A 26,633-nucleotide genomic window follows, 5' to 3' on the forward strand; every position below is an offset into this window, starting at 1 on the left:
TAACTGGGATGTACTGTTCATAGAGTAGGTCTGAGCAAGTTCAATTCAATGACACCCAAACCTGTAAAAGCAATCAATCAGCCATTCAAATGCTTCAAGAAGAAAATCAAACATCAACTAGTTAAACTTCGGTAGGACACAGGTTTCCTGGAGTCTAAAGGAAGCGCTTTCCCTAATTTCCAGTTACAGATTTACAAGAGCCAGTGTTATCAAAACTCCAGTCTTATGTCTGCTATATTAACACGTAAATTTTGATAATACTCAAAGGTTTATTTTCTACATTTTGTTAGGAATTAATATCTTTGACATGATATCGGTTAAAGGCTAGTGTCAAAAATTAATTTCTTAAGATTGGATATATACATATAAACGCAGTGACAAAAACAGTGCTATGCATAAAGCTATGAGTGAAGGACAATTTGAGAGAAATGAAAAGGAGTTAAAAAGAAATGGCAGGAAAACTATGTTGATTTTACCCTGCCACCTGAACTACTCTGGCAGCGTTACTGTACAGTTTTGTATTCAAACAACATAGGGATTGATCTTAGAGCATGTTTGATTGGCATCATTTCCATCAACAGACTCTCTCTTGACTTGAAACAGCATAATGCTGATTTTCACTGCTCCAATACCTCTGAATCATTCCAATATGCCCTACCTGCAATATGAAAATACACACTGATAACTAGGCAATTTCTTCCCTCATGTAAATTTTCAGGGAAAGTTATGGATGCAATTAGCTAAGATTTTCTGAAATGAAGTCATTAAAAACTGTACAGATAAGAAGGAAATTCTGTGCAAAGGAGAGTCTTGTTAGGCAAAAGATGCCAGCAGTGGAAATAATTTACAGCAGTAAATACTACAAAGCAGTCTAGGCCAACTCTTTTGCCAAACACCTATCATTTTCTGTAACAATCATGAGAACAGATTGTTAAATACATCTGTAACTTTACCTCTTTCAGGATCGATAAAACAGTCTATTCTGATGAAACTCTTAAAAGCCCCTCAGTATTTAATGAAGTGCATCTGAAAGGCCAGGTTTCACTGCCACTCTGTTGAAACTTAAACTGTTTAAACACGGTTTATCAGTTATGAAGATTATCAGAAAAATATAGCACAAACTAACACGCCCATCAGGAATAGAAAACCAATTTACAGTGAGAAGGTGTACAGGGCTCAGGAACTTGGTCACAGTATGGAGAGGCTGCAGGGGGCCAGACAAAGGTATCTGGTTTAGGATGAGGATGAGGAAGATGAGAAGATACAAACAGTTGGAGAGGAGACTCTGTTCTTGAGAGAGAAGATGAGGAAGTATCAGAGGCTAAAAAGCGAAACAAAGAAAATGATAAGGGTGTGGGAGGGCAGGAAAGAAAAAAGATCCAAGAACAGGGTTTAATGGACTCATGGATGCCAAAAGATGCAAAGCATTTATTTCACCATTCAGTAAGACGAAAATGGCTTCTACATAAAATAAATATCACTTCTGAAAGCAACTGAAAAAAAAATACCCTGTACTCATATGTACTCTTCTTCCATATCAAACTAGATTAAAAAAAACAAATTAAAGATTTTTTTTCCCTATGTTCTAATGCATAAATTTGTAAAATATATTTAAGGGGAAATAAAGACTAAAGTTTAAAACTCAGCTACTGTTGTTTCCTCCTACGGTAAACTCAGTGGATTGCAACCAATACACAACAAATTGAATAATCTGTTTCAAAAAGCATTGAGTGCAACTTACCTTAACCAAAATAGCCAGCTGAATCTCAAGTGATTTGAGTATCTATCTTTGTGCCTGCCTCCTTGTGAGATTTTACATCAGTGATTGATTCATCAAAACTTCCCCCCCCATTTATTTCCTACATCAACACCTACAAATATGGGTGCATGCCACTCACGGCAAACCAGCTGCAATAGAAGTCAAGCTTAAAGGAGATTTGCCACAGTTATTCTTCAGCGCATTAGAATCAACAGTCTAGCCTTCTAAGAAAACCACAATACACTTTTTTTATACTTCAAAGGTTACACACTTGAATCATTTAATCATTTCTGTTTAAGGGATTGGCAAGAGCTCTAGATAAAACTGGTTTTTAAGACTTTTTTTTTCAAATTTCAACTTCTGTTTAATTGATACATCTAATAAAAAGAATGTTTTACAGGCATTATAGCTAGCTTTTTTAAAAAAGGATTTTAAAATTCAAATTTTAAGGACACAAGACTTCAGATTGGAATTTTAGCTCTCGTTTCTCAGTACTTGGATTGGCTGAACTCAGACTACACAGGCAAAGAGGATCATCATCATACATGGCAAGCAAAGTTAGGGAGGGGAAAATTTCCAAATGTTCATGTGCATACACACACATAAATGGATACTCATGGTAGCATTATATGGTATACAGAGGAGGGGAGCAAACATTTCTGTCCTAAGAGGACTTTCCCCAATACCATTCCTGCATGCCCCTGTTTTAACATTTGTTTATTTATTTAAATGTCAAATCCTTTCTGCATTTCTAAACACTGAGGATCCACAGAATTTGCATGAGCTCTTTCAGCCTATAAAGGTCTAACATCGCGACCATCTATGGTTTCTCTCATCTACCTTTCATGAGCAACTTTTTTGACAGTCTGCTTAAAGTTTTCTCACTCAAACCATATGACAAGATTGACTTCTTTTATTCTTATAGTACCATAACATTTTAATTTCTGCAAAATTTTAATATAATCTTCTTCCAAAAAAACAGAAAAAAAGACAGCCCCCAACCTATCCTCCACAATTACCTTTTATGAGAAAAATAATCAAAAAGGAATGCCATATTTTTGTTTTCCCATCTTGTTCTCCTTGACAGTAGAGATAAGTTCTAATAACACAGCTGAGATTCAGAAAAAAAGACAAACTGGAACTTTTAGAAAAATCAGAACATATGTAAAGATCCTGTTTTCCAATCAAGACATTGGATGCAGGATTTGAATCTGCAAGCTTCTTGAAAAGCTCACTGTTTTGGATGAGGGTTCATCTTTACTTAAAAGCATTGAATAGCACTCCCCAAAGGCGGAGATCAAGAGCTTTGTGTCCCTACGGGGGAAAAAACAAACAAAAAACCACAACTAACCACAAAAAAACCTCCCACGACACCACCCCAACAAGCACGTTTTTGAAGGCATAAAATAAATTATCCATATGTACATCTACCTATATATCTATATGAAACCATTAAAATCTAGTTGTGTCCTTAAAATGAAACAATGAGCTAGACTGGAATATAGAATGATATAATGTTATCTTATACTTTTTAATTATACAAATGCAAGAAGACAGAAAATTCCACATTAGGGGCAGCAAGCTAAATTATGCCATATCTCAGACCACAACGTATTGCAATTCTTTGAAATCAGGTGACCTGATCTTTATAATCAAAACTGTTTGCCACTATAGCAAGCACACACCACTTTCTATTTACTTACATGATTCCAAAATTGAGTGAACATTTGATCCAACTTTAACTTTCAGAAGTTGAATATCTAAATCGGATTTTTCTCTACTGCACAATTCTCACATTAAACAAAGAGATACATTACAGATTTCAATGTATGTTAATTTACGGGTCAGTGTATTCATAGGCTGACAAACTTTCCCATGTGTCAAAGTGTGAATCTGAAAGGTGCCAGGAAAAGCATGCTAGTTTTGAGATAAAACCCAGGGAACAGAAAACTCTCAGTATTTAGAATGCAAGTAACATACCATAAAGGTTTTTGGAACTAGCATCACCACAGTAATTCCTTCTGCAATTTTCACAGAATGCACGGCTCACCTGCTTTTTGGCTATATGACTTTTAAGGCATATCAATTTGCATTGTGATAACTGAATATATTAAAATAGGCAAATTACATATTGTAAATATTTACTGTCATGTAACAATCTTATCTTTTATGTAGCACACCTGTGCACCACAAATTTTGATATATCAAAATATCACAGTATATATGATTTGTCATAAATAAATTTTGCTTATAATGTCAAATCTATGTCTATAGTAAGCCAATCCATCCACGTAACTATATTTTAATAGATATTAGAGTTTTTAATGAATTTAAGTAGCAACAATGTCTTCAGTTTTTTTGAGATTAACATTTTTCTGAAATTTTTCTGATTTACCTTTTAAAAAGAAAATATGTGCAAATACTGGACAGAAAAGCACAGGACCTCAGCAAACAGGCTAGTCCAGCATACTAATTTTTAGCCCTTGCATAAGAAAATACCACTTATCTCAGCAAGCTCCATACTGTAGATATTTAATCTACAGAGAACGCGGTCAGCAAGTAATTCATAAATAAAAAAGAAAAAAACCTTATATTGCACAATGTCTATTTCCACTTACATGACAACAATAAAAATATGATCTAATTTTGCAAAATAAAACAAAAAAAGAATGCAAAATCTAGCTACAGCCAGACCATTTTACCTATTTTGTCATCCAAATTCAGTTCTTACCTGTTTCAGGATCACTGAAATCTGGTAAGGTAATCGTATTAAGCTGTCGTCTATCAGCAATAGCTCTGTCTAACAGGCTGCTCCCACGTCCGGAATCACTGTAATGAAGTATAGAAATTGTAAGCTATTAAAATAAAAAATTATATACTGAGATACAAGTTGCATGTTGCCCTCCTCCCACAAAGATTCTTGCTATAAAAGTTCTTGCTATGAACAAATTCAGTGCCAAGCACCACTAACCACTCACAGTACATTAAGCCAGCTGCATTAAAACAGACTTAAGCTGAACAAAACTAAATCTATATTTACTTCAGCAATTCTATTTGCATAATTAATAGAACCACAAAGGGAATACAGGCTTTTAATTTGATTCATAGCTAACCGCTTTACAGGAAGGATTTATTGTACCTTAAGCTTTTATATAATATGAGGTACAGTTCTCACAGTGAGCCCAGATGACTTACTTAAAAGCCCAGTTTGAAAATCCACACTCTTCCCATACTGAAGAGAAACACTAAACTCACTAATTTTAGGTAAAGATATTATAAAGATGCCATAACTACATTTCACACAAAAAGGCATCACTTACCTCTAGAGTTTTGGTTTCTTGGGTTTTTGTTTGGGATTTTTTTCAATAAACACACACATATTAACTGCCCAATGCTGAATTGGATCCTAATAGCTCAGATCCTAATATTTTTAACACTTCCAACACCTCAGGAGCCTAAGCAGTAGCAGTGATTTTCACTGATTGCTCCTGTGGACAAATGCACTTAATTTCTGCTTTAGTTGTAATTTAGTATCTGTCCCTCAGGTATCTTGTTGATATACTTGCTAGAAAACTAATTACTCCTAGAACTTCTATTAAAGATTCAGCAGAGGAACTGAGTGCTCCTTCTCCTTAAGGTGAGGTGAGTATTGAGACATTACAGAAAAGTGTGAGGAAGCACATATGGGCACTCCTTCTTTAATATTCTGTGGTTAATACAGTAGTTTCATTTTTAGGATTTTAAGTCTGGTACTATTCACTATCAATTAATACTTTTTAAAAAACCTCCTTTAAAAAAAATAAAGCACCCCACAAACTTAAAAACAATTAAGCTTTAAAGCAATTGGGCTGTTAGCCCAACTTACCAGACTACAAATGTTTGTCTGATTCTCACCAAAAAGAAAAAAACTCCACAAAACGCCTAGCTTAAAGTAAAGCCAAAGAGACTTTAATCTAAACCGCAAGACTGGAATTCAGTACATCTTTCCATTTGCCTTAATTTTAAAATCCCCTCCTCCTGAATTTGAACTGAGAAAAAGGCAAGAAGCTTTTAAGCAACTCTTTATAGTTGCATACGTCAAGAACCAGTGAAACAACCTCCTCTCTTTGTACAGCCGTTACTAAAAAGGTATAAATAAAATTTTGCATTACCCTAACATTATTGCATGACTGATATCCTTACAAAATGATGCCATTACAGAAATCCACAGGAAACAGAAGGAGGCCTTCTGGGACATACACTATCAGCTATCGTTGTTAGACCAGACGGTGCATATTTTCTGATAGCCGCTGTATTAATTACTTCCTCTATCCAGAAACAATGACATGCCAAATGTCGCTGACAAGGAGAGCCAGGGTTAGCGTAAGTATCTTCTAAGCACAGTACTGGCATTGCGGTTTGTTCTGTTTTCTTAATTCAAACTCAGAACTGGAAAAGAATTGAAGTATTTTCTAATGAATTTCAAGCAGTTCTAATGAACTGGCCAGCAGGAGCAGGGAAGTGATTGTGCCCCTGTACTCGGCACTGGTGAGGCCGCACCTTGAATCCTGTGTTCAGTTTTGGGCCCCTCACTACAAGAAGGACCTTGAGGTGCTGGAGCGTGTCCAGAGAAGGGCAACGAAGCTGGTGAGGGGTCTGGAGAACAAGTCTTAAGAGGAGCCGCTGAGCGAGCTGGGGTTGTTCAGTCTGGAGAAGAGGGGACTGAGGGGAGACCTTATCGCTCTCTACAACTACCTTAAAGGGGATTGTGGTGAGGTGGGTGTTGGCCTCTTCTCCCAAGTAACTAGTGATAGAACGAGAGGAAATGGCCTCAAGTTGCACCAGGGGAGATTTAGACTGGATATTAGGAAAAATTTCTTTACTGAGAGAGTGGTCAATCATTGGAACAGGCTGCCCAGGGAGGTGGTGGAGTCACCATCACTGGAAGTGTTCAAAAAACGTGTGGACGTAGCACTTCAGGACATGGTTTAGTGGGCATGGTGGTGTTGGGTTGATGGTTGGACTTGGATGATCTTAAAGGTCTTTTCCAAACTTTGTGATTCTGTGAAGCCGCAGGCTGAAGATCAACATTTAAACCTTCCAAGCCTTGTATCACAAAATAAGTTTTGAATTCATACTAACCGTCTCATGAGGAAAATGTTTGTATGCTTATTAAAGACAAAAGAAAATTGTTCTAAATCAACTGAATAAAGGTAAGGCACAGTGCTGCATTTAGCCCTTGCTTTGTGTGGTATATCTTGTTATACATAATTTATTTTCATTATTAAAAGATTTTGAGGACACGGAACCCAAGTATACTCCACAAAATCTGATCAATTGCAAGAAGAAATATATTTAACATAAAACACAGCTTATCAAAAAAGTGAGTTCTTATCTCACTGGGAAAATGATACATCATAATTAGTTTTCAGTCTAAATCAGAATAGAAAAAGATGTTTCAAATAAGCATAAAAAGATATTTAAGTCTTTGAAAATCAACATTCTAAAAAGGTTTCAAGAGATTAAAAAACCTTCTATTATTGACTTGAAGAGCTATTAAAAAAAGCTTCAGTTATTTTCAGTGGGAGACATAATTTTCAAACCATGCTTTTCAACAAAATGAATTGCGTTTTAAAATTACAGAGGTCAGAAAATTTAAGTTTTCACAAAAATCTTGCATCATCTTTCTTCACTACATCGGGAGCACAGTCGGGTGAATAGAACTCCCCAGTCACATTTCAGGTCTGAGTGATAACTGTTATCCCAGTCAGACAGATCTGGATCACTGTGATACAATAGGAAGGTACTGAGCCCTTAAATTTCACACAGACCCTCCAAATAAAGGTTACAGCTTGGTATCCACACTCACTGTTCAATGTAACTCTGAATGTGTGATTTGTGAAACCTGCCTCCTTCCATCATGACACTTTTCCACAGCCCCTGTCCATTCCATTCCTAATTTGATTTTAATTTGTTACCATAAACCAGAACTTCAAGAAAAGCTTTAAATGCCAAGATAAAAAAGCGGTATAAACTATCAGATGCAAAGTAGTCCTCATTAATTTTTCCACTTAGATGTTCTTGAAGGAGAATAGTGACAAGAGAGTTAGCAACATCGCTGTTCGAAGCTGACACAGCCAAGAATAAGTTTTCACAGTCTCTGCTGATGTCTGAAGGAAGCATTTCTTAACGTGTATTTAACATGGCACAGTAGCTCTTAGCACAACAACAACAACAACAAAGTAATGCCAAGCCACGTCTAGAGCCCTGATCTGTGTAGAGGATGTAACAGCAGAGATGGAAGGTAAAAGTTGTGCTGGAGCACATGCAAAGCCTCACTGAAATTAAGCTTACACTGAAATGCTAACTATTCTGCACAGCACAGCATTCTAACAATAAACTTTTACACACACACACACACACCCCCCCCCTAAAATAAATCACCACCCACTAAGTTAGAAGAGAAATTCTCTCCTAAGTCCATGCTAATGGTTCAGTGACTTTGAGTTGAAAATAATTCAGCTGAAACCTTTCTGGTTGCTGATGGTATTTGCTTTCTATAACCCCCCGAGTCCTGCTCCCTGCCCCACAGCACACTACTCAGAGTGTCTCTCAGTGTGCTCTGACTCGGGTCCCTTTCCCAGGCCTTTCCTGACACACCCTCCAAACTTTCCTGCTCTGAACTGCTCACTAGCTCGCTATGGAGAGAAGCTATTTTTGGCCGTTAGGCCAACTCTCTCAATCTTCTTAAAGAGATGCATGTGTTTACATAACTGAGACCAAACAAAGAGCAAAAATGGAACAGATAACGTTCATCATACTGCTATACAGGTATCTGATGCCACCTGGTACAAAGCTCTTCTGCTGCAGCACCTCTTCTCCAGAAACTGTCAACCCTTCAATCAGCCACATAGCAGGAAGTTCTGCTTGTCCTTTTCTCCAGGTACTTGATAAATGTGTTGAATAGTACCACCATGAATTTCTGCAAAGTGGCCCTCCTGTTTATTTCACAGCTTACATAAATATACATGGCAAAGGACCTTCAGAGAAGCATTTTGGAAACCCAAACAGGACTATATAAACTTACCCAAATACTTGTTAATGCCCTTGAGGAACCTAAATATGTTCATAAGCAACACCTCACTTGAAAAAAAAAAAAAGCCATGCTGACTTTGCTAGCACATCATATTTATCCATGTGACCCTGATGTTTCTATAGTCTTAATTAATGTCTAGTCCTCCTTCATTTTATTTAGTGAAAGTCTTTGAACTACATTTCCACTAAAGCACTAGCCAATATAAAAGGCCCTATAACCCAGACAGTGGCAAAAAATCAAGACAATACAAGTACATTGAGCGCCATCAAGGAGAACGGCAGAGTTACCCAATCTCTGTAATCAGCCCTCATCACTACAGAGTTTATTAGCTTTGGTGCACGTTACTTCACAGCACTCTGGGTAGTTTCTGCATGTCCATCAAATGGTATCTTTGCACTTCAGTCTCCAGATTCCCAGAGGATTAGTTTGTTCATATGAAATACCAGACCAAGGAAAAGCAGGACTGCTGACCTAATATTGCCCTGAAAAGCTACTGAGCAAGGTAGTGAGCACCCTAGAATTCTATAGCATCTTACCTTGGGTTAGTGAGATTGTAGCAGGATTTCCAAATCTGGAGCATGTGTTTACAGGTAAGGAGTGCTTCATCTGGGCCTCTGCACAGGGACTCCAATTTGACTTTTGTAAACAGTAATCTAGTGAAAAGGGAAACAAAATTAAAAGAGAAAGAAAAGAGATTCCAATTCAAGCAAAACATTTTTAAAGATAGCCAACATCACAACAAACTGGAGAAAACATAAATTCAAAGAGTGTTAATTTAAATAATTGTTTTGTGAAGTAATTACAATAAAGTCAAATATCTCACATATCAAAGTAACAGTGCTTTTTATAAGATGGCCTTTTCAACTGGACAGAAACAATAGTGGACAGGATTTAAAATTTTTTTTTTTTAAAGTTAAGCAAGACAATATAGCTTAGTGAAATTAGCAGGACCACTAAGAACAGTACTTCATATGTTGAAGAGAAAAGAGATGTCTTCACTAAAGAAAATCTTTACCGCTTTTATGAGAAAGTATTTTCCATTAACTGGCTCAGATGATAGTTATCTAACACATAAGTCATGAAAGAAAACAACTCCATGCTGATGCAAGTTACTTCCCTATAATATCAACTTCTATTATAGGAAATGGAAGAGGCTATACTGAAAAAGATAGCACTAGACCAGACAGATTCACAGGAGGTAGTCAGCATTGGTAAGGTCAACAAGAAAACGTAGCTCCACCCTACATTCTGTTGCCATCAGCAGGCACTAAAATTGATGTTTGATGTGAATTTTGAACATTTTGAACATTTACAAGTGACAACCTGAAGAAAACACATCATTCATCAAATATGCAGCAAACTATTCATAATGGAAGCAAACAAGTTTGCTGGAAGCCACCATAAATTAACTCCAATTTCAAAGTTGATGTTTCTAACGGTAGCAAGACAAATAAAGTGCATAGCCTCATATGATGATGATTGCATATTCCTTTTACATTCCATGTATCAGCAGAAGGTTCTCCACAGAGATTAACTTAGACACCTTCCTGGATGATTAAAGAATATAAATGCAATGTAATAATAAAAGAGCTAGTCAATTGGTATGCACATTTATAGGAGACACAGCATCTGGGAACAGATAATACACTGGAAAAATACTAATTTAAAAGCAATTTTTAGTAAATTGCAAGATTAAAGCACACAAAGCAGGAGAGAGGATGCATAGAAAACTGTTAGCCTACTTTCTGTTTTTAAACCCAGGTGTACTTTGGCATTCTATTCCAGTGCAACCTTAATCATCCTAAGTGAAAAATTTATATGATTGGTCATATGGTTTGTGTGGGAAGAATGAGAATGGTGTAGAGGGTGGGCATGTGTGAAAGCTCAGAACTTTCTTATCCCAAATACAAACTTCAAGGCTGCTAATAGTAACTGCAAACTGCCAGAGGGTTTTCTCAAGAATAAGAAATGACATCAAGTGCTTCAGTAAGTTACAGTAGCTAAAGCTTTAGTGTTACACTGAATGTCCTTTGCAGAAACTACCTAGCATGTAAATGTAAAAATTAATCACACTATCTTAACTGTACAATGTGTGTATTGGTGGGACTGAGGAGGAAACAAAAGGCAGATCACTGAGTTAGTTTAAGAGAATGAGGACCCTTGGATAAGCAAGATAAATGAGGTCGTATGGAGTCTCACCTGATGTCTTGTCGGAATGCAGAACAGAGTAATCAGTTACACTAGTTTAGCTTTCTTCCTATCAGCAAATCAGATTTGAGTATACAGGAAACTATATAGACAATTTAAAGTTCTGTTTCATCTGGCAGAGCGATCCTCTCTAGATATTTATTTAACTGTGACTTTACCACTGGAAGAAAAAAATGTCCAGGTCTGTCCATCATTTTACTCAAGAGAGAATTAAAAATGGCAATAACACCCTCCTCTCCTCACACTACTACATCTATTCTACCCTTAACATGCGCGCACGCACACACACATCCACACCCACTCCACCCCACCCCCCGCCAAACAACAAGACCTAGGCATCAAAACCCAAACCTAAAATCACAGGAATCTATCTCATACAATCCCTTTCCTGTTTCTCTGTACGTAAAAAGAGGAGAGTACTTTTTACAGTTTCAAGAGCCTATGGAAGTTCAATTTTTCAAAACTTATGATCATAAAGCCCTTTACAAAAGTTATGGAACATAATAAATTCAGAAGCACTGAATTTACAAGTCATTCTAGAAAGAAGATAATAATAATATATACCTTATTATGTACAGTTTACAGATAGACTGAATTTACATTAACAGCCTTCAAGCATTTAAGACTTCCAGGAATTTTGTAGCAGAGAGAAGGCACAGGGCGAGTAAATCACTCAGATTCAGCATGCAAGCGCTAAAAGAAAAAATGAGTGGGAGACAGAAGGGGAGGGGATTTGATTATTAAGAAATTACTTACGAACACGTGTACAAAATAGCAGGAGTCTGTGCAACAAAAATGTAAGAACCTGGACTACTAGTGCAGGATTCAAGGGCAAGATAGCAGAAGACAAATAAACATGTAAGAATTAAAGCCACACATCAGAGTTCAATGTTTTTGGATGCCCTTGGTAAACATGGAACATCATGCCTGCTTCTTATGCACTATGGCAATCAAGGGGACTGGATGGTTGCACACTTCCCAAAATACAAATAATAAACAAAGTGTGATGGAAAAATATTCATACTTTTAATAAAGAATGGCTAGGCAATTGTATCTAATGGGAAGGGAAAAAAAAAAGTACGCTGGTGTGGGATTATCCACACTAAACCAAAAATAATCTTTTTAATAGAAAAGGTTGCATTTATAAAACCACACAGAGCAGTTTCCCTGGGTCCAAGAAATATTTTGATTATAAATCACAAAATAACTAAGACACTTCAGAAAACTGAGATGGGATGTTAATAACAAAATGAAAACCTCCCACCTAGAGGTCTACTTAACAAATAGGGGAAGGAAGGGAAGAAAGAGGAAGGAGACAATGGGCAGGAGAAACACCATGTGACAAACAGGTCCCTCAAATAACTTAATTATTCCAAATTCCCCTGAAATATGGCTGGAGGTATTATTTGATAACAAGAAAAACAAGCAGCTCAGGGACAATTATTATCAGGGAGGTTTTAGAAACCATGAGGTAGATGACCTTTCTGAAAGGTCAGCTTCAAGCACCCGCAGAACAGCCTGCATTACTGACACAGAGAATTTCAAATTTTACAGGGACATTTTCACACCTGTTTTTAATACACTATTAAAGATGGTAAAGAATGGATAAAAACTACCAAGTGATAGGATGATGAAAATAAAGCTGTACATCCAGAGGGACCTGGACAAGCTTGAAGAGTGGGCCTGTGTGAACCTCATGAGGTTCAGCAAGGCCAAGGGCAGGGTCCTGCACCTGGGTCAGGGCAACCCCTGGTAGCAATACAGGCTGGGGGATGAAGGGATCAAGAGCAGCCCTGCCGAGAAGGACTTGGGGGTACTGGTGGATGAAAAGCTGGACATGAGCTGGCAATGTGCGCTCACAGCCCAGAAGGCCAACTGTACCATGAGCTGCAGCAAAAGCAGCGTGGCCAGCAGGTCAAGGGAGGTGATTCTGCCCCTCTACTCTGCTCTGGTGAGTCCCCAGCTGGAGTCCTGTGTCCAGCTCTGGAGCCCTTAGCACAGGAAAGACATGGACCTGTTGGAGAGGGTCCAAAGGAGGCCACAAAAATGATCAGAGGAATGGAGCACCTCTCCTATAAGAACAGGCTGAGAGAGTTGGGGTTGTTAGCCTGGAGAAGAGAAGGCTCTGGGGACACCTTACTGCAGCCTTCCAGTACTTAAAGGGTACTCCTAAGAAGGATGGGGACAGACTTTTTAGCAGGGCCTGTTGCGATAGGTTTAGTGCGCATGGTGGTGATGGGTTGATGGTTGGACTTGATGATCTTAAAGGTCTTTTCCAACTTTAATGATTCTGTGACAAAGGGTAATGATTTTAAACTAAAAGAGGGCAGATTTAGACTAGACATAAGGAAGAAATCTTTCACAATGAAGGTGGTGAAACATTGGCACATGTTGCCCTGAGAGGTAGTAGATGCCCCATCCCTGCAAACATTCAAGGGCAGGCTGGATGTGGCTCTGAGCAACCTGCTCGAGTTGAAGATGTCCTTGCTCACTGCAGGGGGCTTGGACTAGATGGCCTTTAAAGGTCTCTTCCAACCCAAACGATTCTATGATTCTATGATTTTATGAGTATCATGAACTAACTCGTTGTGCCTGTTTGTGAGAATCAGAGGTTTAAATTACTGGCACAGGTGCCGAACAAAACATGACAGAGTAACCACAGCGTGGTAGGACAGTGCTCATGACTAAGAATGCAAGTACTGAGGAACGGGCAATATTCAAAATAGAAATGAAGAGCAGAGCAATGTATCAGCAAAGTGTCAAACTGGAATAAATATAACAGGTAACAAGAACAGAAATCTGCTTGGGTCAAATCCTTTGGGAAGGGAAATAGGTAAAACAGGTTCTGTTAAAGACATTAGACTAACGGGGCATTTCTTCTAGCATCAGTGTTTGATATGGATGCAGATATGGTCATCAGAAACATGCAGAGATACCATCAAGAATAGCAAGGGACAGAGAGGGGACAGAAGACAAAGAAAAATCATCACAGAAAGTTGCATCTTAGGTACATAGTAAAAAGTAAAGCTAAACTATACCTGAACAGGTTATTATGCAAAAAAGTTACAGTCTTTAAAGGCTTTTTTGTACCTAAGTAGGAAAAAAAAGAATATGTGTATACTAAACAGGGACAACAGGATGAAGATCAAGGATATTCAGTAAGGAACCCCCAACCTCCACCATAATCCTTATCTATGTTGTCTCAGATATGAAAAGAATGACAAATGGAGAATAGGAACACTTAAAAAATTATTAAAGTTAATGCAGTCAAAAATAATCAATTTCTCAGAATTACGGAAGCAGTGGCACATGTCCTTTATAAAACTTTAAAGAAAATATCACTTCTGTAACGACTAGGGAACAGCAACTATATTGCCAATGTTTTTTTTTTTCAAGAGGGAAGGCACAGATGAATATATACAAACTCAATAATATACAAAAATTTATACACAAATAGCATACAAAAACTGAAAGGAGTATTAGATACATTGTTAATGGAAAAATGGGTTATAGTTCAAATTTAATAAAGAGATTGTACCAAATAACGTGTGTAACATTTATTCCAAACCAGGGCTACCTAATAGGCAGTTTGATCAAGATGAGGCAGCTGTGAAGAGGGCAGATGCAATTCTGGAACGTACTCGTTGGAGCACAAAGAGAAAGAGACAGTGCCGTTGTGCAATACCCCAGTGAGATCGCATCTGGAATGTTATATATAATTCCCATTATAACAGTTAAAAACACACACATGAGATATTTCAAATTGGAGCAGCTGCAGAGAAAGGCTGCGAGAGTGATCAGCTGACTGGAGACTGCAGAGTATGGAAAATACTTAATTTAGTGAGTCCAGCAAAAAAAAAAAAGACAAGAAGAGGTACAAATTCTATCGATAAATACAGATGAGACAAGCACTATGAAGGGAAAAGAACAATTTATCTAGAGGATAATGATTCCAAAAAAATGAGTATATATGAAGGCCATACAGACTATTAAATCATTAAGGGTAGAAATTAGGTCTCAAGATTATAAATGAAATTGTAGAAATGACTGCTTCCTCACAGTTTGTTTTGGATAGACTGCAGAAGAGGTGGAGCAAACAACCTAACTGTTCTTAAAATACAGCTGATAAGTTCATGAAAAGTATTACAGATAGGACAACTGCAATAATGGAGCCTTGTGACTTCCGAGGTTCTTGCTAGTGCTCTACTTCATAATTAGTACAAACTAATCTATTAAATCATGATTTGAAGCTTTCTCTGCCAGCCAACCAGTGTAATTTGTAGCATAGTTAAGAACTTGTGAATGTACAAAATAAAATCCCTGTCTTAATTATGCCTCCTTCTTCTCAGCTAGCCTGTTTCACTTTTTGAAATAAAATACCCAGATGCTACAGCCACCAATGCCCTTCCACAGCAATACTCCCATAATGTCAGGAGACCAAGAGGAGTTAATTTGTCCAATACTGGCTTAAGTTATTAAGGCTATTTCTATTCTGCAGAATGAAGCAAAAATTCGAAATAGTGAAGACTGAGATCTGCTATGTGACAAGTAACACTAATAGTATTGAGAACTCTTAGTTCTTTCAGTGAGCAGGTATTGCTCACCTTGGGTGTAATTTTCACAAGTTGCTGTGCACCATATGAGCACACTGCGTGGATCACCCATAGCTGGATATCTGTATTGCACATGCTACTGCATGGAAGAGACCTGCCTTTCATTCCCCAATTCTTTCTTCAAATCTGGCAAGATGGCACACTGCCTATGATTCTTCCACCAGATCTGCCTGCTAGAGCAGTGTCACTGAACGCAGTGCTAATCGGGAATCTCCCTGAAGTCCCTCAAACTACGAAACCACCTACAGCAAACTTTTAATTTCACCCCCTCTTCTGAAGGGTCCTTATCCCCATATCCTGATCAAAACTGAACAGAATGCTCTATTTTCAGTTAGGATTGGGAGTAAACACCATTATTATTCTCTTATTACATAAATTATTTACATTGTTCAGGGCTTGAAGAACGTAAGGAAGAGCTGTGCATAATACTTGAAGGTATGTGCTTTGAAAAATATTAGTCCTTCAGCACAGTGCACCAAGAGCCTTGCTGAGAATCCTTTAAGGACTCTTCTGTATGCAGTGAGGTCAAGCTAAGCATACCCTTCACGACAGTGAACAGCTATCCCCCTCGAAGAAGCTAAAATTTAAAAGGATGCATCAAATCCACTTGTTTACAATGCAGGATTAAAAACACAACAACCTTCATTTTATGTTTAACTTAGTAAGTTTTCAGAGAACCTTTTAAAGTAATTTAACAGTTTGCATCTCTAACTTCAGCTAACAGTATTTTTACATGATAATCAATAATTAAAAGATGGTAGGAAAGTCATTAATATACTGGGAGTCCCATAAATATGGTAACAATCAACAAACAAGCCACAAGAAAGTGTCTTGGTCTCCCTGACAAACACATTAATTTCTACAATAGTTTAAACATAAAAACTAACTTTATATATAATCAACTCTGATATATAGCCTGTTATTTATTACAGTATAAAAGAAAGATGTTCTGTGTAGAGTTATATAAGATTTCATTTTGGTTTGACACTTAAGTGCCCCTTTGATATATCCCACAACTTCAAATCCTGGAATGGTAGGAAAACTCAAAAGAAGTTGTACTGGTTTTAAACCTAGGCACTACGTTAGATGAAAAAGAACCACTAAAAAACCCCATCAAATCTAAACAGATAAATTGTAACATCTTAGACTAACTAGTCTGACAATGATACTGTATTTGGAAAAAATGAAAATCACAGAAAGGGTGATGCAGAATGTAACACTACAGAAAGACATTAAAGTCTGAAAATAAACCGTTTTTAACAGACAACATAGGCTTCTCTTCATATGATCTGAATTTAAGGGAAAAAATATGTTGATGTAAAACTTATTCACAAGCATTCTTCATATAGTTGCATCTCATTTCTGTAGCAAATTGTCAGTGCCAGTTGCTTGTGTAAATTAAATCAGGTTAACTGAATGACCCACGGAGTAATTAAAGTGGGAAAGCAGTACACAGAATGCATAAAAGTTTGCAGAATGGATAAGTTTGAACAAATATTCAATATTGATGATCTGAAAAAATCTAAATGTATTCACCTTTCCTAAATAAAGTCACTTCTTGCACTCAACAATTACATATATAGGAAAAACTTCCAATGACCGTTACAGGAAACATAAAAGAAATGAGGAAGTAGGAAGAAGCCAAACTTCTGCAAATTCAGTTTCTCTTAGTCAGTAGTACACAGTATCAGCAAGTGCCCTTCTGGCACTCTTGTAATTACTTATAAATGGTTTAGAAGAATAAGGTTAAAATTAAAAGAAAATCCTAGAGTTCCTGGCATTTACTTCATTCACAGTCCAGAAGCAGATAACAGTTTACTGTCTGCAAGTTTGTAGCTTCTTTTAAAAGGAGGAGGTAGGGCTGACTGCTTTAAGACCCTTCACTTGGGAATTCCACTTGAATCCAACAGCACTCTAATTTATGTGTAATATACTCTCCTAATGAAAAGATCCTTGTAACAGCACAGTAGGAAACTTTCCAAACAATTTGTTCAGCAGCACAGCTTAATAGCTCTCAAGCTGCATTTCTGTTTAAAAACCCAGCATATTGCTATAGGAAAAAAAACAGCCTTTGCACTCTAATGTGGAAATGCATCATGGAAATAACTGACCAAGAAGCAAGTAAGAATGCCAGCAATTGATTGAATTGAATATATGCCCCCAACGAAGCAATTACGCCCAAAATAGTTAACACAATCCTTTCCAACAGACACAATGCAGGTGATTTTCTCTATACAGCAGTGATGATGATACTGAAATATTTTGTGCAGTTCTTGTTTAGATGTGATGAAAACTGGCTACAGTGCAACAGATAAGTGAAAGGCTGCCCTACTGTCAGCAAGTGTGGTGACGTTCTTATCAGAAAGGACATTTGGAGATGGTGACCTGATTACAGAAGCTACCATGGGAGTATGAAGTCACCATATTACAGAATGCTTAGTAAAGAATGATATAAAAACCAATGGCTGGAAACAAATATGGGATCAATTCAAATCAAGAACAAAAATACAGCCTTAATGAAGAGCGCAAATGAAACCAGCTACAAACACACTCCAATGGTTTCTCCAGTGTTTGATGTGTTCTTATCAAGATTGGATGTCCTCTTATCAAGATTGGATGTCCTCTGGAAGGCATGCTTTAGCTAAAGCTATATTAATAGAAAAACTGAAGCAAATTTAGCAACTTCTTATATATAGAAGGTCACGGGTTTAAAAATTGATCCTCTTGGCTTCAAACTATTAATTTGAGCAGCCAGTTTTGACAGCTGTCCCTTTAAGGTTTGCTGTAGAAAGCTTACAACTTCACTTTAGTCAACTCCAAACTATCTGCATGATCATCAAAATGCAAAATGACACAATTGCAAAAATTTAACATACAGGGAGAATGACAACATGAAACTAGATAGAATATAAAATACATGCATTTTATAAAGGATTTACTTACACATTCAATGATTTTATGTCCATCAGTTCTATCACCATGATAATCAAAATACAAAAAGAAATTCATAGAGGTGTCTGCCGCAATTGCAAAGCGAAACCTTGCACAGTCTACTCCATTTTGAGTACTCAAGGGAAGTTTTATTACCAGGAAAGATATAAATATAATCATTCATTACAAAATGTGAAAAATCATCATTTGTAAGTACCTTGAAATAACTTTTTGCATGACTGAACAAATTAATCTTATTTCCTGGCGACTTCTTTTGAATTTCTGTGACATTGCTACCCATCAATTTCTCTCGCCTTATCCTGAAGCCAGTTTCCTCCTTCCCAATTAAGTACATCTGCTTCTCATTTTTGCTCAAATTAGAGGCAACGGTCAGGAATGAGTCTCAATTATCCAAGCTGCATTTGCAAGCTAACAAGACACAATTAATGAGAAGAGGTCACTGAAACACAACTATCAGCAATGTCTACTTAGGTATTTTCTCAGCTGCCTCTATCAATCCAGTTCCTCAGGAAATCCAATTGACTGAATCACTGGATGCCCAACACCGGCAACAGGAGGTCAAGCAACAAAATCTAGTTTTTGTAAAATCTCCAGAAAATCATTTACCTCAATAAAAAAAGTCTTGTAAACTGTTTCTCAAACAATCACCAAACATACCAAAAGATGTAAAATCTGTTCCAAGTGATTCAGGAAAAAATGAGAGATTTCTATAGTGTCAATATTAATCATAAGGGTAATCTCCTCCAACTTTGGTTGCACAGATCCCCAACAGTGGGAAGCCCATATACACACAGAAACATAGATGAAATAAAAATAGGCAGTTCAGATTGCTATTTGAAGCCTGACTCTCAAACAAGCAGAAGATCCAACAAGAACAGTCCTCAAGCCCTAAAATAACAGTGTTGTGGAAATCATTAATAGGTACCCTTGGTGTGCACTGGATGGCCTCTGCTGCACCCCTTGAAATATTATTCTCCATATATTTGTTCAGAAAGCAGTAGCATTGCTTCTTTGCAAGGAAAAGCAGCTGTCAGTCCTGTGACTTTTGGTGGAGTTTATGTATATTCCAACTTATGAACTCAATGTCCTTAAGAAAATGTAAATCTGTAAACTATAATGAAGATAGTTTCTGACTAAAGCCAGAACAAATTAGTTACACTTGAAAACTTTTTGTTTTCCTGCTTTGAACACCCTGCGGCAGCCAGCTCATGACCCAAACTGGGACTCTTTCAATCAAGTTTCAAAGAAAAATCTACAGCCTAGCAAATATAATTCAGGGATAAGACCCTGAGGCCAATGACCGATTTTTTATATAAAGTAATATCTACCTATCTACAATGTCTTTTTTAATGGACCATTCTGTAAAAGCACATAATAACAACCAAGGAGGGGCAACAAAAAAAAAGAAAAAAACATAAGCAACTGATACTGTCTTTCATGACATACAGAAAAATCATTCCTGAGAACAAATTCAGTAAACTTGCAAGATAGATAGGATCAAAAAGGAATGGATTTGAAAAAGCATGTTGTCAAATGTTGACAAGAATGAATACACCAACTTGAAAGACATGATTTTGGCAAGCCCAGAAGATCACTACTTCTTGTCCAATCATATATTACCACCCTTTCCTCAAATAATTCCCAGTGCTCTATTTATCAAGGAAAAATGTGCAAGTTTAACCAGCATCACACACTGTAGTGCAACTACTATCAACCTTGGGAAAACAGGATAGTGTAGTCTATTCCCTTGAATTGATAGATACAACCCTGTCCCACAAAACATCAGTGTATGCATCATCACACATTGCATGTACCAGCCAGCTCTTCTGTCGGACAACAGCACCCGGACAACTCCCAGAAGGAAACATGTTTGTTAATCAATGAGCCAAGAGGCATGTTAAAAGGCTCTGCAATTCTGGGAAATTCGCTGTAGCTCAAAAGAGCCCTTGAGGGTCAGGAAGGAAAGGATTTAATATTTTTCAGAGGAGTGACATATTGGCCTGATGCTTCAGTGAAATATTCTTGGAAGAAAAAAATTTCCATCACACTTCAACAAATGTAAATGTTTAAACTGTGAACTTAGTCTTCAGTTGTCTCCAAGCCTGTTACCATATGTCTTTCCTTTTTGAGTGTACTTAACATTAAAATAACATGCTTGTACTCCTCAAATAACCCATCTGCTGTTCCCTACTTCTGCTACTTTAAAAGCTTGTCAGCTGCTATCCATTCCAGTTCAATTTTGAGCATAAAATTAGCAGTTAATATTTATTATTTATTTTGCCTAATTACACTAATTTCAGGCACTATACTCATCTTTAAGTGCCCCAACACTTGAAATAAGGGAACCCCAAATAGCTAAGATTAAGAAAACAATATCACAAGTATTTCATTAAGAAATCTAACTCTGTCTCCCTTGACTGAGAATCTACTTTTGACTAACCATGAAGTAGAAACAGATAGAAGTATTGTTTCAAGATTTCATATAATTCAAAAGGCCACTAAGATACAGATTCCTCATAATAAGCAGATAAAAAGACAGGAAAGAGTCATGGAAAGGAGTTTATAAATAAAGCACCTCAGGTAATTGCACATACAATTGTACTACATATATTGCACAAGATACACAAGCCCAAGATGAACCAATGCAACACAATGACCATTGAATACATCTTCATGCTGTAGTGCACACCTCTGGGACTGCTTATACATTCAGAGTAGGCAAACACTGGAGTCAAATAAATAGAATTCAAGGAAAACCCAAGCAGCTAAGACCTCAAGCCGCCCTCACAGTTAAGTACTCTAGTAATTTAGGATATATTGTGGCTCCTACCTGCCTACTCTCTTTGCATTCAGCATGTATCACAGAATCATAGAATTTTTGGATTGGAAGGGAGCTTCAAAGGTCATGTAGTCCAACCCCCCTGCAGTAAGCAGGGACATTTTCAACTACAGCAGGTTGCTCAGAGCCCCGTCCAGCCTGACCTTGAATGTTGCCAGGGATGGGGCATCTACCACCCTTCTGGGCAACCTGTGCCAGTGTTTCACCACCCTCATTCTGAAAAATTTATTCCTTCTATCTGGTCAAAATCTGTCCTCTTCTAGTTTAAAACCATTACCCCTTCTCCTATCGCTACAGGCCCTGCTAAAAAGTCTGTCCCCATCTTTCTTAGAAGCCCCCTTTAAGTACTGGAAGGCTGCAGTAAGGTGTCCCCAGACCTCTCTCTTCTCCAGGCTGAACAACCCCAACTCTCTCAGCCTGTCCTCACAGGAGAGGTGTTCCATCCCTCTGAGGTGTTCAATGTCCCTGTTTCTGTTTCAAATGCAGAAGGACCTGACTGAGATTGACTTTTCAGATGTTTTTTGGTGCTGGCACCTTACTTCCACCCATCTCACCAGAGCAGGGCATTCATAATCTTTGCAGTAATCTTAATCTGTTCAGTAATCTTTTGTCTAGAGATCTTTTTGTCTGTGGATCAAAGCACTCTCAGATTTCAGGAGGCTTCAGAGGTTAGCTAACATGTAAGAGTAGATTGATAGTATTCCTCTGATGAACACAGGTAACTTGTTTATAAGTAGAGTGGTTACAACCCAGTATTTTACGCTTACAAAAAGTTTGAAATGATAGTGTTATAGATATCCAGCAAATATTTTGCATTTTTATTATTTCTGGAAAACATTACTACATACCTATTTCACTTTTAGAGGTTTCTTAGATTTTCACCAATAGTTTTTCACTATACCCCTTAAGGTCTCGGAGCAGACTGCACATTTATGCTGCCAATATAATGAACGAAGGAAGAACAATCAACTCTGTATTCAAAGAAAAAGCTATACCTTGTTGCTAACAGCACAATGCGATGTTTGCTCATTCCTTCCACTCCTTTAGATAATGATGGGATGGAAGCGTCTGGCTCTGAGGAATTTCTTTCTGCTTACTGACGTAGAGGTGCATGGGGCAAAATCTTTATCTGATTGGCCACGTTTGTTCAGCAACTTTCTAGCTTTATAGTGCAGGAAGGTTAACGCTAATTTAAGATATGAAGGTATGCTTGCTATATGCCTCAAATATTGAACATGAATTCTAGGAATGCATCAGGTTTTCAAAGATTAAAAACTGACGGGCAACATATTTACTAATTGACTACAACAGAAGAGTGCTGGAAAGTATCCACTTCTCAACATGACTCACAGTATACTCTATGACTTCCTTGCAACCTCTGGCATTTTACAAAGATGTAATATTATAAACTTCTGAAAATTTAGATTCTTTTCAAAGAAAAGCAAAACAAAAAGAACATACAGCTGTGAACAGGGCAGGACAGCACTCAGTGCAGCAATGCAATTACAGCATCCAGAGGTATGCGGGTATGTGGATAAGAATAACAATAAAAGAAATAACATAAATCACAAGTCCTATGTTTTACTTTAATATTTTCCAAGTACAGAGATTTAGTACGCTGCAAACTGACCAAAGTATCATTTTGCATAAGCCTGAGGTAATGGATTCATTATAACAGAAATACAGAGAATACCATGAAAAGTCTTGTAATATTTAGCTTATTGGAATTGGAGACATAGCCAAAAGATAAAACATAAAACATGATTATATTTGAGGTGTTTATAAAAGCCAATAAAATATCATAAGTGAATAATCAAACGTTTCAGTATATCTAAAAATTAGCAAGCCTTAGAGGACACAAGAGGATGTCTTCCCAGTCTGCTAGGAAGTACCGTGAGATTGTACCATTTACAGAAGCTGCAGAATAAGAAAATAGAATCAACAATACACTAAATATTTGTGTTTTATATTTTTTATATACATGCACATATACATTGTCAACCATTTCAAAAGCACTGGATATAGTGCACAAGAGCAGATTTTAAACTTGAGGTTTTGCTGGTAAGTCCTTGCAAAAATAACCCAGCTACATGAAGGAATAAACCCAAATTTATAATATTGATCATATGTGTCTGGCTGGCTATCAGTATCAATTGCAGAGAGCATACAAGGAATCTCAATCATATCCTTGACTTCTCTGGGAACCAGAAGTAACCTGACAGCACTAAAAACAAGACCCTAAAAGACTGTCCAGATAGACATATAGCTGCGTTTCACCTTGGATTCTCCAGCAATTGTTGCCACATCTGATGGCAATTCCTACTGCCAAGATATTCCTCTCAAATTCCCTGATCTGTACCAGTAGGTTGTAACATAGTACACTGCATCACCAGGGTGTTTGTATTATACAGCAATTTAGAACCAGCATTATGACCCGTATGATTAATATACATACATACATTAATAGAAAGATGAGTACTTTTTAAAACAACTCAGGAAACATGCTTAACCACAAGATGCAATTATAAACAAGTATGGAAAGGCCATGAACCATATTTGAAAAACCAATAAATACTTCATGAATGCTCACGAGAGTAATTTTAAACATTTTATTGAATCGTCCTTTGTTCTCTTACTACAATGGGGAGAACTGCAGTTTCAGAAATACTTCTTCTAGACTATTACTATTCTGAGATATAGTAGCTTCTGCTTTGTCATATACCTTGCCACTAAGTGGCAGAAGATGAACCAAGAACAGGCAGAAGATGACAGATCGTGGTGCTTTGAACATTTTTGTTTTTAACAATAACAGGGTATAAAATTAGGCAGTTGATACTTCAAGTCTGAGGCAAATGAAAGATTCTAGGGGGCAGGTCATTAGAAGACAACACAACTAAAAACAAGAGTAATGAACCTGGCTCTGGTGGTCAAGAAGATGAAGAAGGATTTGTACTTAAGCAGTAAACCATGAAGTTGTTCCTGCACTCTTGAAAAATATAACTGTCATGAGATCAGCAGAATCCACAGTAATGTGAGCCACAGAAGTTCTGAGGATAGGTGCTATCAACAGAGGTCCTGGTCAGATTTATGAGGAAAAAGGTAACAGTACCTTATATAGACAGCCAAAAGGAGGCATGAAATATCAAGGAACAGAAAGTAAAAACACTATAATTTCTACTTTCAATCTAATAAATAACTAATAATTTTCTTAAAGAAATTGTATTTTTTGGTATGTTGATATAGTAATAATTTATCATACAGGCCAGTAATGTAAAAGTTAAGATTGAGATACTTCAAAAAATTGTCTAAATAAGCATTTAGAATATTTGTAAGACTATGGATTACAACCTTAGTCACTGTTGGTAAAGCATAGGAACAGAACACTGGAAGTGAATGGAAGCTGTCCCTGAGATGTTTCACTGTAAAGCGTTTCATTAGATTTTCATAACAAAATAAAAAAAACTTACAAAAGTACAAAATCGAAATATATATTAAGATATACTTAACAGGAAGAATAAACACAAAGAATGATTTCTTTCTTGCACAACAAGAGAACATCTACCAAACACCCTTCTTCCCTCTTCACTTGTTTAGTGAATCATCAGCAAACTTGAGATGACTGGTTATTACACAGGCAAAAGAGGATATTCTCTGTTATGATGTATTTTACAAAATAGATTCCATACAATATGCATAGAGTTATCTGTAGGATGGGGTAAATCTATCCTAGCTAATAGTAAAGTCCTGTTTATTCTTCTCAGAATATTGCATAAAAACAGAAGACAGAAAAATACTCTAAAGCATTCAACAGGGCGAAATTATCTAAATAAACAGTCTGTAGAAAAAACAAAAGATCAATTATCCAGCACTAGCCTCCCTTCCAAAACCAAATCCTTAATCAGTATTTAACAAGCCTTTAATAAAAAGCAGACTTGCATTAAACGGGCAGAGAGGAAGACTGTTGGAAAAAAAACTGAGACGAATCTTTAAATCCATTCCCTCTTGAAATGAAAGAGATGAGGATTTAAAAAAAATAAATATGAGAGAAAGTGTAGAAAGCAAACATGACATTCACTCACATAAAATTTTCTGGATATTCACTCAAGGCCATATCAATGATATTCAAAGCATCATGATAGTGTTTCTGGGCTGATAGCAAGAGAGCAAGGAGATGAAGAGAGTTGGCATCATCTCCTTGTAGTTGCAGAGCCTGACGAACATAACCCAAAGCTTCTGGTATCTGATTAAAAAAAAAAAGGCAGAAAAAGAAAGCACCACTATTAGAAGTATTGCTTATTACTTCATTGCACATCCATAAAACTTTCAAAATATTCACCTAGCTACCACATAGAATTCTATAGACTCCTGTAAGACACAACTCAGACGGACCTGATGCTCTACAGTGAACAGTAAAAATTAAATATGTTAACAATGGAAAATAAGATACAAGTTTTATTAAAACAGTTCCTTTCAGCCCTTTAAAATATTCACTTACAATTATTTTTCAAGTATTGGTTGTATTTCTATATGATTTTGAAAATATTTTAATTATAATATATTAACTAAAACATACAGCTAGACTGCAACAGTAACTTTTCACACGGAATTTCATGATGCCCTCAGCTGCATGTGCTTTTGCTCAAAATAAGAACACTAAGTGTTAAAAACAGGAAATTTAATCAAGCAACATGAGAAGTTTGGAATTCATAAGTACAGTCATAGTCTGCTACTGAAAAATCTTTTGTGCTTTTATAGAGACAATCCATGCCACTCTAATGTGACATAGTCCAATGTCTCTGCTACTCATGAGCAATGAAAAGTAGTCACCTAGAGCATGTAAACTACTGTGCTCAAAACTACTTCCTAAAATAAACTTGACACAGGAAAAGGCTTACCATGACATATACAAAGCAGCTCCACGTTATCCAAATTCATGTGATATATGGTAGAATCCTAAATCCCTTAAACATAACATAAGTTGGACTGAGGTCTGATCTCTCTTATAGCTTTAAAATATTTTCCAGTTTTCTTAAACACATTTGTGTAATTTTGTTCACAATAACCAAACCTCCTACAAGTATTCAGAAAAGGCATGGATCTTAGCAGATACTCAAGACTCAAAATCATTAAAGACTAGAGTCAAGATCATTAAAGACTAGAGCCAAGAGTTGCACTCTCCAGATAACT

At 36.9% G+C, this 26,633-nt stretch overlaps 1 protein-coding gene across 1 annotated transcript in view; it reads right to left on the reverse strand.

Moving 5' to 3' along the window:
• Window positions 1–1,156: 1,156 nt before the first annotated feature.
• The window catches only part of TTC7B (tetratricopeptide repeat domain 7B), a gene marked incomplete at its 3' end in the record, with an annotated part of 68,233 nt that continues 42,756 nt past the window's right edge, over window positions 1,157–26,633 (reverse strand). The window contains exons 12-15 of the mRNA XM_010291288.1: window positions 25,526–25,686; window positions 9,371–9,487; window positions 4,491–4,588; window positions 1,157–1,321 (exon numbers count right to left, since the gene is read on the reverse strand). Of these exons, the coding sequence (XP_010289590.1) occupies window positions 1,157–1,321; window positions 4,491–4,588; window positions 9,371–9,487; window positions 25,526–25,686 (541 nt within the window). The remainder of the gene's footprint in view (window positions 1,322–4,490; window positions 4,589–9,370; window positions 9,488–25,525; window positions 25,687–26,633) is intronic.

This window comes from Phaethon lepturus, unplaced genomic scaffold (genome assembly GCF_000687285.1).
Source record: "Phaethon lepturus isolate BGI_N335 unplaced genomic scaffold, ASM68728v1 scaffold15917, whole genome shotgun sequence".
Taxonomy (NCBI): domain Eukaryota; kingdom Metazoa; phylum Chordata; class Aves; order Phaethontiformes; family Phaethontidae; genus Phaethon; species Phaethon lepturus.